This window comes from Dipodomys ordii, unplaced genomic scaffold (assembly GCF_000151885.1).
Source record: "Dipodomys ordii isolate 6190 unplaced genomic scaffold, Dord_2.0 Scaffold12, whole genome shotgun sequence".
NCBI classification, from domain to species: Eukaryota; Metazoa; Chordata; class Mammalia; order Rodentia; family Heteromyidae; genus Dipodomys; species Dipodomys ordii.
The window spans coordinates 24418570-24431872 of record NW_012267228.1 but is presented as its reverse complement, the minus strand read 5'-3'; the positions used below and the strand labels follow the sequence as shown (position 1 = coordinate 24431872).

Genomic DNA, 13303 nt, shown 5'->3' with positions numbered 1-13303 from the left:
AGTATTTTGAGAGATTAGCCTCAATTACATAGCAAGACACTGTCTCAACACACCAAGAGCAGGAGGTGTAGCTTAGTGGTGAGAGCTTAGCATGCACAAGACCCTGGGTTCTATCACTGGTACCACACGCAAAAGGATAAGTTCCATAAAAGGCACTCAGAAACAGATTCCTTATAAAAAATGACATTAATGCATGTTTTGTAAACTTACTTAAATAGCATAAATGACAGATTATGTCTAAAATTTTAAAAGGAAAATAACTAAAAATGTTATTGAGAAAATTGGTATGGACAGACCTGTGTGCATGTCTAGGTTTATGAACAGGATTTTTTAAATTTTATTTTATTGTGAAGATGCTGTACAGAGGTGTTACAGTTACAGGAGTTAGGTAATGAGTACGTTTCTTGTTAAACATTGTTACCCCACCCTACTTTGTTTTTCTCCTACTATCTCTTCCCAGCCCTATCTCCCTCATTCCTCCCCCCCTCTTCCAAAGTTGTAAAGTTCATTTCCAACATGGTGTCTTGCGAGTATCATTGTTGCAATGGGTCATCCTGTGTCCTTGTTTCAACATTTTGTTATTCCCCTTCCCCCCCCCCCAAAAATAGATAAATGTATATACAAGATGCAGGGTACCAAAATCAAGTATAGTGACAACAGGGGATATGCCATAGGGGGGAAGTACATACAAAAGAAACAAAAAAACCCACAGTACATTAAAAACAACAACAACAAAGAAAGAACTTCTTATGGCCAGATCTTGGGGTTCATTTCACTTATAATCATATATGGTCATATGTTCATAGCTTCTGAGCTTTTCTGCTCATCTGATAAGATTATCCTAGATGATTACTAATTATTGCAAATAAGGGAAATCATGGGACCTATATTTCTTTGGGTCTGGCTTTTCACTTAATATGATCTTTTCCAAGTCTTTCCACTTCCTAACAAATGGGGCAATATCATTCTTTATGATGGAAGCACAGAATCCCATGTATGTGTGTGTGTGTGTGTGTTTGTATATACCACATTTTCTTGATCCATTCATCTACTGAGATGTATCTGGGTTGGTTCAATATCTAAGCTATGGTGAATAATGCTGCAATAAACATAGTTGTGCTGGTATCTTTAGTATGGCCTTGTTTGTGATCATTTGGATAAATGCCCAGTAGTGGCATTACTGGGTCATAGGGGAGCTCTATGTGTAGTCTTTTGAGAACCTCCATACTGCTTTCCAGAGTGGTTAAACAACTTTACACTCCCACCAACAGTACAGTAGGGTTCCCTTTTGGCCCTCCAGCATCTGTTGTTATTAGATATGAACAGGATTTTTTTTATAATGTATTCTTCTGATTTCAGTTTGAATTTTCTTTTTCTGGCCCTGGGGATGGAACTCAGAACTTCACACTCTTCATTTGGCTTTTTTGCTCACAGTGGGCACTCTACCACTTGAGCTACACCTCAACTTCCTTCAGTTTTCATTTTAAATTTTAAATTAGGTAATGCTAAGTGTAGTGGGAGAATATTAATCATGATCAGTCAGTATACTGACCCTTAAGTCAAATGAATAGCTTTTAACAGGAACATTGCATTATTATCTGCTCTTACAAATAAGAGAAAATAGAAGGAGACTGGGACAACAAAATATGAAGACAAGGGTTTTGGGGTAGGCAGTTGGAAACCTGGATTCTAGTTTTCTATTAGTGGTCTGGTGGCATGACGTAATCTAAAGCTTGAAGCCCTGAGTTCAAACCCTAGTACTGTCAAAAGGAAAAATACTTACCTGGTTTGCTAAAAGCAATTAGTGACATATCAATTCCATTACATCAAATACTTGTTACATTTAAAATTCATGTCTAGAGTGCCTTACTTTGCATAGGTAATACTCAAATCCATTAGAAATGTGTATCTAATTGTATCCATTGTAGGGATTATGACATCTTGAATCTTGACACGTTTATCTTCTAAATTAATACTTTTAATTAGCTCATTCCAATGGACCCACCGACCTCGGTTTTTCAACTACAAAAGAACATGTTTTAAAATATTATGACTATATATTTGCTGTATCAGAAAGGCTCCTTCAATACTCACTTGTTTTTAATAACTTTAGTCTTTTTATAATAAAATAAGTTTATAATAGAGTCATAGAAAACAATGTAAGCTATTCTTTTAAGTCATAAAATAGATTAAAAATAACACCTATAAACCTACCATCCAACTTAAGATGCATATTTTTTATTTTCCCTTTTTAACTAAAAGTTGAATAATGTAAAGACAGTCATAAATTCTACATATCTAAAGCTTAAAATGCTTTCTTTAATGTCCTCTTAACATCTAATCTTCTCTAAAATGCCTCTAAGTTGTTCTTTTGAATATACTAAGTATGTATTTCAAAGCTTTTTTTCATGTTTGTTTGTCAAGTTGCTGAATGTTGGATTCATGTTTTTATTTCTATTTTCATTTATTTTATTTATTTATTCTTAGGTCTGAGACCAAGACTTGTACTTGATACTTGACACTGTTGATCATTGCCTAGTGTTCTTACCAACTGAGTTACACCTCCAAACCCATGTTTTTTATATCCTGAAGTAAATGGGCGATAAACTAACTTCATATAAAGTATCATTATCACTCTCTTTATTTGGTTCTCTAGAATTATTCTCTGATGATCTAATTCAGGCTAACATTTAGCCAGGACCTATAAACATAGCTATACTAATTGTATAATATTGAAAGTCTTTTGAAATACTTGCTTAATAAGCTGCTGGCACATCCAACCATCTTCTACTCTCCATAATTCTCATTCATTTCTTTTTTCTCTACATTGTCCTTTCCTATCCCTGGAAATCCTCAGGCCTCCCACTAACAAGTTAAAAAAAAAAAAGCTTATAGCAGACAAAATAGCAAGAGTCTAAGATTTCTCTTCCAGTGTTATTGCTGGCCCTAAGAATCTTTTCCTAGTTGCTAGCATGAAACATGTACTTATGTTTTGTGTTTTGATAGTGGTAATTTTCTAAGTATTGATAAACACTGCTTTGTTAATTTTGATTTTTTTACTTTTAAATTTATGTTAGTTATATATACATATTTTAGAGTGAAACATTTTAAGATATTAAGATAAACAGTAGCTTTCTTTTTTATTTAATTTTATTGTCAAAGTGATCTACATAGGGGTTAAAATTACATACTTAAAGTAGTGAGTATATTTCTTGTCAAATATTGTTAACCCCCCCCTCATTTTTCTTCTACTTTCTCTCCCCACCTTTGACTCCCTCCCAAATTGTAAAGTCCATTTCCAACATGTTGTTGTATCACTAAGATAAACAGGAGCTTTCTACTCCCATTTTCCCTTTCCCTATGACAACTGCTGTCCACGCCGTATATTTAGGCATTTACCTTCAAAATTCTTAAAGAATATGCTTGTGGTAGGCCCTTGATTATTCACTTTTGTAGATCAGTTTACTGAGTTTACACTATGATTATAAATTAAGGATCATACATTCCTTTTCTCTAGTCATATTGTTAAAATTCTGAATTCACATGTGCTTTGGGAAAAGCATCTTGCACTATTATTCAGAATAATTGAGTTTGAGTCCTTGCTTTGTATATATAAAATTATAACTAAGGCTCTACCTAGATATTATGGGATATAAAATAAAATTTGTATGAACAAAATTAATATTTAAATGCCTACTATATTAAAGAAACCTATGTTACTTCTTTGATAAAACAGAAAAAAATAAAGTTAAATATGAAATTATAAGGTGTTATTAAATGCTGTCCACAAGTTACATGAGAACTACAGAGAAAAGACTATAAAATTCATCCTTAGGAGTGAAAAATCTTCCTGAGATGAGAATGCATATTTGGTGTGCTGATCTAGGAGTCTGAGTTTTACAGTTTACATGACAAGCATTGTATGTCATACCTCATACATGTAGTCGTAGACCAGGCCTTTTTCATCAAACTGGCATTCCCATTTACCCACAGAGTCTGGCAATGGGTTCTCTTCATTTTTCCCTGTTATGATTGTTCGTACGAAATTGTCAAACAAAACACGACCATCTGTATCACAACTTGCTCCAAGAGACCAAATCAAAGAGAATATAAAGCAAGCCTGTGGTGGAAAAAAAAAGCAATTCATACTATTTTTATTTTTATTTATTTTTTATTTTTGTCAGTCATGGGACTTGAACTCTGGGCCTGGGCACTGTCCCTCAGCTCTTCAGCTCAAGGTGAGCGCTCTACCACTTGAGCTACAGCGCCACTTCCGGTTTTCTGGTGGTTTATTGGAGATAGGAGTCTCACGGTCTCTCTTGCCCGGGCTGGCTTTGAACCGCAATCCTCAGATCTCAGCCTCCTGAGTAGCTAGGATTACAGGCATGAGCCACCAGCATACTATTTTTAAAGAAAATTTTAGCAGGGCACTAGTGGCACACACACACACACACACACACAGATAACCCAAAAGTACTGATAAGGAATAATTCCTAAAACATACTATGAGCGAGAATGCAAAGTAGCGCAGACAGTTAGCCAACATCTATAAAAACTGCATTACACAAGCCAGGCACCAAACAGAAGTTTACACTATAATCCTAGCTTCTCAGGAGGCTGTGATTCAAAGCCAACCCCCAGACAGGAAAGTTGGTGAGATTCTCATCTCTAATTTATCTTCAAAAAGCCAGAAGTAGAACTGTGGCTCAAGTGGTAGAATGCAAGCCTTGGACAAAAAGAAACTCAAGGACAATGTCCAGGCCCTGAGTTCAAGCCCCAGGACTCAGGGGGATGGGGGGAGCTAACAATGATAGATGTTGAACAATGTTTGGAACTGTGAGAGCTCCAAACCTAGAGAGAAAGGTAATAACTTACACTTCACACATGTCAACTCAGTTTCTTCTAAAGTGGAGGGATATAAAAGTGAAAAGCAAGGCAGAAATGAAGAGGTTATAGTTAGCAAGGAACCCTGGTATGTGAGATGTTGAGGTAGAAGGTTTTCTGCAAAGACAAGGTGAAGGGAAACAATGAGAAGGAAGTGCTATTGTTATAGAGCAGAAGGGAAAAGAAAAGAGAACCTCATGACATTAAGAATACAGTGGTAAGTCAAACATGGTGGCTCATACCAGTAAACATAGCTACTCAAAGGGCAGAGATTGAGAGGATTGCAGTTTGAGGCCAGTCCAGGCAAAAGTTTGAGACTTCTAACTCAACCAATAGTTAGGCATGGTGGTGTATGTTCCTGTCAGGCCAATTACAAGAGAAGCCTAATATAGGAAAATTGTGATTCAGGCTACCTTGTGCATAAACATGGGACCCTATCCCAAAAATAACTAAAGCAGACAGGGATGGGGTATGGCTCGGAATGCAGAGTGTCTGCCAAGCACACATCCTTGAGTTCAAACCACAGGAAAGACAGATGGAAGGGAAGGGAAGGGAAGGGAAGGGAAGGGCTACTGACTTCCTCTCACTAAATCCTCCATGGATTCTGTCTGCAATGGCCCATCTAGCTGGTTGGACACCAGAACCTGGTCTTGCATATCTAGTTCCTAAATTCTGCTTAATGTTAAGACAAAATCAATTCAGATAAAGTCCAAACAGGCTTAATATAAATATTCATTGTGGGATATGAATTAATTAATATCCAAATTGGATAATATAGTATTATGATATTCATAAGCAATAGTGCCATTCATTCTGGGTTCATTCTACACATTTTGTTTTCCACGAAGTGCTTTTTACTGTATCAGAATATCAGATCAGGCAACTTGAGTATTTGCAGCTACTCTTTCAGTGATCACCAAAAAAAAAAAAAACTGCTCCAGATCTTATAGGTTACTAACTGAACACAAATGTAATTCTAAACCATAGTAAAAAACCTACCATAATCCAAACACGAATATGCTTGGTTGTAGGATCATTTTCTAGCACATTACACAGCAGTACTTCAAAGAGGCGTGTGAGAGATACAACCACATTGATGTCACTCGTAGGAATAAGTTCCTGCAAGGTGAAAGGATAAGATGTTTTCTTTTTGGTCGGTCGTGGGGCTTGAACTCTGGGCCTGGGCGCTGTTCCTCAGCTCTTCAGCTCAAGGCTAGCGCTCTACCACTTGAGCCACAGCGCCACATCCGGCTTTTCTGCTTATGTGGTGCTAAGGAATCAAACCCAGGTCCTCATGCATGCAAGGCAAGCACTCTACCACTGAGCTATCTTCCCAGCCCCAGGATATGATATTTTTAACGTTTCTCTTATTTAGAGAATAAAAGAAGGCAAACAGTTCAGTTTTACAAACTGATAAGAACATACATGGTGTTCATAATGGTCTTTATAACATTTAAATGGAAAGAATTTAAATTGTTAGCATAATTAAAAATTCTTGGAGATTCTAGTCTGGCATGTTATATCATCAAATTTTATAGAGCATATTCTTATCCTAAATACCCTGACAAATGAAAAGTAGGTACTGTAAGAGAATACATAACGTTCTACAGATGGCACAAATGAAGTCTCTCAGAGCCATTCATTCACTTATTTACTCAACAAACATTTATGAAAGACATACCATAGCTACACACCTATATAGCAAGCTGTGAGATATGAAAAGAAAAGATGCAACATCTATGATACTAAACTAAATGGACAAAAATAATACAGTGTAATAATAATATGACAGACAAAGTCTCAAGGTAGAAAAGTACTACTGGAGTACTTGGGATAACAATTAACCCAGATAGATAAGCCAAAGAAGACTTCCCTGAGGAAGAAATACCCAATTTGAATTTGTAAAGAAATTTTAAATCAGGTAGGTAAAGAAGGGGAAAATGTCCAAGACAAGGAAAACCATACATTCAAAGAAATTGAGATGTGAAAGATGCAGATTGAAAAGGAGATCCTTTAAGATGTCAACATAATATATACAGGGCTGAGCATGGTGGCACATGCCTATAAACACAGCTTCCTGGGAGACAGATACAAGAGGATTGAGGCCAACCCTGGAAAAAGTACTGGGGAAAAAAGCAAAAGGACTGGAGGTATGGTTAAAGTGTGGCGTGCCAAAAGGCATATCTTCAGTTCAATTATCTAAGACATGGAACAACAGGTCTTTTTTTGGTTGTTGACCTTGTTATCATCAATGTACTGTATCAAGTTCTTTCTTTTTATTTTATTTCATTTTTCCTTTTCCATTGGTTTATCCCTGGCAATCAATGTCATTGATTCTGGTACCCTATGTCTTGTGTATACATTTATCTGATTTGGGGAAGGGATGGGGAATAACAAAACACTGAAACAAGTTCAAAGCATGACCCATTGCAATAAAGATACTCACAAAACACTATGTCAGAAATGAATTTTACAACTTGGGGGGTAGGGAGAAGGAGGGAAGGGGTTGTGGGAGAAAAACAAAGTAGTAGTTAACAATGTTTGACAAGAAATGTACTCATTACCTTACTCATGTAATTGTAATCCCTCTGTATAGCATATCTTTACAATAAAATTTTTAAAAAGGAAGGAAAGAGAGTGGGAAGAAAAGGAAGAGGAGGAAAACTTGCATGGGTCAGAGAATTATAGTGTTACCTTTAATTTTTTCTTACGAAACCTTAAAGAAGGTGGTATTAACCAGTCAAAAAGTGCCATCAGAAGAGCTTGAGAATCTGGTTGAGATAGAGGCTCTTCCAGTGAATTCAACCATGAAGATACAAGTGGTTCCCACCCTAACTGTGAGGGCTCCAAATAAATCATGCCACAACGACTTACAGTGGCAGGCTAGAGAAAAAGGACAAGATTTCATTTTGGGTAACTGCTTTTTTTTTTTTCTCTCATCAATCATAGGGCTTGACTTGGCCCTGGGTGCTGTCCCTGGGCTTTTTTTTTGCTCAACGCTAGCACTCTGACTTTGAGTCACAGCTCCACTGCTGGTTTTTGAGTCATTAACTGGAGATAAGAGTCTCATGGGGAGTTTTCTGCCCAGGCTGGCTTCAACCGCAATCCTCAGATCTCAGCCTGCTGTGCTAGGTTTACAGGCCTGAGCCACCAGAGGCCAGATGTAACTGCTTTTTGATCAGTGGTACCAGTTACTTCTTAGTATGACTTCGTAAGGCCCATCATATTCTGGTTTCTGTCTACTTCTACAGCCACACATATAATACATGTTCCCTAAATAGAAAACTATTTTAGGTCCAGTTTTATGTCATGGTTTCCTGTTTTTACAGGTCATCTTATGCTGTGGAATGCCTAGGCCTAACTGATCCCCCTAGAGAAGTCATATCTTCTTCAAAACCAGATCAAACACTCCAACTCCTTCCACAGTCCTCTATCCACTTCTTTTTGAATCCTTAGTTCCTTCCACACTCTTAGAGACTTAACATGTGGCTGTATATTGGATTGTTTATTAGAATACTTCTCATCCTTTCTGACATGTGCTGTGTCTTACTCATTTTTTTGGTCCCAATATCCCTTTTATCAATTCTACTGTCACTTACATTTTTGACTAAATTAATGAATGAACAAAAAAGCCAAAGTATTATTATATCAAATTAGGAATTTAAGCTTGGTACTGTAATCCTAGCTACTCAGGATGCTAAGATCTGAGGATCACGGTTCAAAGCCAGCCTGGGGAGGAACATCTAAGAGACTCTTATCTCCAATTATCCACCAGAAAACTGGACGTGGCACTGTGGCTCAAGTGGTAGAGTGCTTGCCTTGAGCTGAAGAGCTCAGGGACAATGCCCAGGCCCAGAGTTCAAGCCCTAGGACTAACAAGAACAAGAACAACAAAAAATTAGGAACTTACTGAAGCCTGGGAAAGATCCATTGTTTCAAAGATGAGGCTCATTTGAGGGGACATCTGAATGATTTCTCCACTCATAAGGCAAAGCTAAAAACAATAATTTTTTTCCAATCATTATTAAAATTTTTTCAACTTTCTTAAATAAAAATTTATTCTATTTATAAAACAAAGTGTCTCCTGTGATACAATGGAATAAGTACTAGAATAGAAGCCAGAAAACATTTGTCTAGCTTATGTTTGTAGGTCTTGTAGTTTCCTTTAATTTAAAACACTTCTTTTATTAAATGTCAAAATTGCCTCTTTTCTCTCAGATTCTTATTGTGTCTATTATTACTAAAGCTATTCTCCCAATATTATTGCTATGATTCATCTTGGAGTTATTATTACTTTTAGTAGTATCAGTGTTAATTGTTAATTATTTATATAATAAGTCAACATCAGGACTAAGTCTTCTAAAGTCATACTCCATATTTATTTCTTAGTGCTTCCTTTTTAGTTCTACAATTACCATTCTATTCCCAGTTTTATCTCTGTGCAGTTATCTGTCAACACAGACATATTTAACATTTCTGGATTCAGTGTCTTAGCTATAAAATAAATAAGTAAGGAAATGGAAAGATTTGGAAAAAATTATATTAAGTGAAGTAAGCCAGGCCCAAAGAAACATAGGTCCCATGGTTTCCCTTATTTGCAATAACTAGTAAATGTCTGAGACAAGTAGAATATGTCAAAAGCTACGTACATATGACCAGATAAGATGAAATTAAGCGAAATGAACCCCCAAGTTAAGGACACAAGTGGTTTTTTTCTTTCTTGCTATTGTTTCTAATGTATTTATAAGGTACCATGTGATTTTTTTTGTTGTTTTATATGTTTGTTTTGTTGTTTCCTCCCTCATGGTATAACCCCTGTTTTCACTGTATTTTTTATGTCAGTCTAATTTGGGGAGGGTAAGGGAAAAACAAAAAGTTTAAACAGGGATACAGGTTGAACCATTGTAACAATGAGATGTACAAGACACTATGTTGAAAAATGAACTTTACAGTTTAGGTGGGGGGGCACTGTAGTTGTGGAGGAGGGAGGGAAGGGAGAGTAGGGGAAAAATAAAAGCAACAATGCTTGATAAGAAATGTACTCATTACCTTGCTCATGTAACTGTAACCCCTCTGTACAGTATTTTCACAATAAAAAACTTATTAAAAATAAATAAAGGAGTAGTTCAGATCTCTTATTGTATAATATTGTACCCATTAGCTACATGTAGCTACTTACATTTAACTTACCAACCTAAAATTAAATGATACTTGAAGTTCAGTTTTCTAAATGTACTATGCTACATTTCAGATGCTAAAGAGCTACATTTGACAAGCAGCTACCTTTATCAGATAATATAGGTGTTTACCGCATTTCAGTAAGTTCTATTAGACAGTGCTGGTCTATATATACTTTTATTTTTAGCCAGTCCTGGTACTTGCACTCAGGACCTGGGCACTGTCCTTGAGCCTCTCTGTGCTCAAGGCTAGAACCACAGGGTCACTTCTGGCTTTTTCTGTGTATGTGGTACTGAGGAATCAAACCCAGGGCTTCATGCATGCTAGGCAAGCACTCTACCACTAAGCCACATTCCCGGCCTAGATATACTTTTAATCTTTTACTACAAGAAATGTTTTAGTAAACATTCTCCTATGGGCCTCCAGTTTAGGAGATAGGGCCAGCATTTTATTTGTTTCTACTATGCTGCAAAATGTCCCTTTCCTTTTGACAACCCTTGTATTTGCAGTCACTCATCAGTCAAGAATTCTTTTCTATTTAGCTAAAGCTTTGGGGATTTGGCCCTTTCTCCTCCTCTCTACTATAACTCCAGCCTCATTCAATGCTCATGAGGATGAGCATAACAAGTTGACCACAGACTCTTGATCCTCCTACCTCAGCCTCCCAAGTGCTAAGATTGCAGGCATGTGTTACCACCTATACTCATTCAATATTTTGAATACAATTACATTCTTCCAATAAAAAACAGAACTTACTACAATGAAGTTTTCATTGAAAAGATCATTTATAAACTTGTTTGTTATACCCTTTATTTAAAGTATATAGCCCTGGGGCTGGGAAGGTGGCTCAGTGGTAGAGCGCTTGCCTTGCATGCTCGAGGCCCTGGGTTCGATTCCTCAGCCCCACATAAGCAAAAAGAAAAAAGCCGGAAGTGGCGCTGTGAAGTGGTAGAGCACTAGCCTTGAGCTGAAGAGCTGAGGGACAGCACCCAGGCCCAGAGTTCAGGCCCCACGACCAGACCAAAAAAAAAAAAAAAAATACCTAAGTATATAGCCCTATAATTGTTTAGTCATGTCTGAATCTGTTCTGCTTTTAAACATTATGGCTTACCTTTTTATTATCATCCAACACTGTATTCATACTCTCTATCCATAAAGTATCAATAGGTCCATCAAATACAACCCATTTCCGGTCTGGTGTTTCAGCTAAGGCAAATTCTCTAAAAGTGTTTGCCACAATGCCATCGGTCCACTGAAGAAAAATAGGAAGAATTGGAAAGTTTTTTTATGAAATAAAATTTAGTAGTAAAAACTTAAAAACACATTGAATCTCTCGCTTTAACATGCACTTCAGTAGGATAGTTGAGAATGTTGTATTGTAGATTACCTCATGAGACACTGGGTCAAACTGTCCAAAAAGTTGGCCCATAGTAATCGACTTGGGGTTTACAGTCCTGTAAATGACCTTCTCTTCCTCTCCATAGCCTCGTTCGTTCATACGAGTTAAAGTATCAGCCAGTACATGCAGAACTTTTGTCTTACCAGCATAAGGCTCTCCTACTAACATAAAACTATTAAAGAAGTAATAATGCAGTCAGATTCTAAAAAAATAACAAGTTAAATTATTTATACCAGCATATAAAACATTGTCTTGTAATCATTTCCATGCACAATTTTTAGTTATATGACAAAAACACATTCAACTTTTAAACTGATTGATTCTATATCAAATTCTCCACACTGGTGTCATTATCAACAAAACAGAATCCAATAAAGGCACTAAATGATAACAAAAACATATGTCTATATATTCCTCAAAAACCAGAAGTGGAACTGTGGCTCAAATGATAGAGTGCTACCCTTGTGCACAAAGGGGCTCAGGGACAGCACACAGCCCTAAAGCTCCAGAATTAACACCAAAAAAAAAAAATCTCTGAAGGATTAATATAGTTTCCAACTAAAAGAGTTATGTAGTTCTAAATCTCCAGTAGATGTCTAAAACTGTGGGTAGTACCAAACCTATCTTTTTTCCTTTTTACTTATACATGATAAAGCTTACTAATTAGACACAGTAAGAGACTAATAACTAATAATAATAACATAATAATTATTATAATGTACTATAAAAACATTATATAAAAACTTTCTCTTGCTGGGCACTGGTAGCTCATACCTGTAATCCTAGCTATTCAGGAGGCTGAGATCTGAGGATCATAGTTCAAAGCCAGCCAGGTCAGTAAAGGTCATGAAATTCTTATCTCTAATAAACCAATAGAAAAACAGAAGTGGTGCTGTGGCTCAAGTGGTAGAGTGCTATCCTTGAGCTGAAGAACTGAGGGACAGGGCCCAGGACCAGAGTTCATGCCCCACAACTAGAAAAAAAAAACTGTCTCTTTCAAAACTTGGAATTTTCCCTTTAATGTTTTTAGACTGCCATTGACTACAGTTAAATAAAACCACAGAAAGAAAAACTACAGATAAAGGAGTACTATTATAACTATTTCAGGACAAAATAACTCAGGGAAAATAGACTGATAGGTTCAAAGATGTTTCAAGGATGTTTAGAAATGCCTATAATCCCAGCAACTCAGGAGGTAGAGATCAAGAGAACCATGGTTTGAGGCTAATTAGTTAGGCCTCATTTCAGTAAACAAGCCATGAGTAGTGGATCCCCAGCTACATTGGGTAAAACAAAGAGGATCATGGTCTAGGCTGGCCCCAGACAAAATGAATGAGACCCTATCTTAAAAGCAACAGAAAGAAAGAAAAAGAAAGAATGAATGAAGGAAAGAAGGAAGGAAGGAAGGAAGGAAGGAAGGAAGGATAGGAAGGAAGGAAGGAAGGAAGGAAGGAAGGAAGGAAGGAAGGAAGGAAGGAAGGAAGGAAGGAAGGAAGGAAGGACAAGCATGAGTCAAATGATTGGACCCCTAAGGTCAAGGCCCTAAGTTCAAACCACAGTATACTCGAAGGGAAGGGAAGGGAACGGGCAGGGGTAGAAAAAGGAGAAGGGGAAAGAGAGAACTTAGTAAGATACTATAGAGATGAGCCTGGGAGTACAGGGCAGGCCTATCTGAAGTAATAGCAATAGTTTTGTGTATTTACACACATTAAGGAGGTTAAATAACATACTTAAGAGTGCAAGTTGTAATAGTCATTACTATTAAATCACCCAATAAACTTTTTTTCTTTCTTTCTGTGGCAGTCCTGGAGGAGTTTGAACTCAGGACCTCACATTTGCTAA

At 36.8% G+C, this 13303-nt stretch overlaps 1 protein-coding gene across 1 annotated transcript in view; it reads right to left on the bottom strand.

The window, feature by feature from the left end:
* The window catches only part of Dnah12 (dynein, axonemal, heavy chain 12), a 173264-nt gene that overhangs the window by 90685 nt on the left and 69276 nt on the right, over positions 1 to 13303 (bottom strand). The window contains exons 31-37 of the mRNA XM_013010371.1: positions 11450 to 11633; positions 11174 to 11314; positions 8795 to 8878; positions 7579 to 7767; positions 5884 to 6003; positions 3932 to 4120; positions 1871 to 2022 (exon numbers count right to left, since the gene is read on the bottom strand). Of these exons, the coding sequence (XP_012865825.1) occupies positions 1871 to 2022; positions 3932 to 4120; positions 5884 to 6003; positions 7579 to 7767; positions 8795 to 8878; positions 11174 to 11314; positions 11450 to 11633 (1059 nt within the window). The remainder of the gene's footprint in view (positions 1 to 1870; positions 2023 to 3931; positions 4121 to 5883; positions 6004 to 7578; positions 7768 to 8794; positions 8879 to 11173; positions 11315 to 11449; positions 11634 to 13303) is intronic.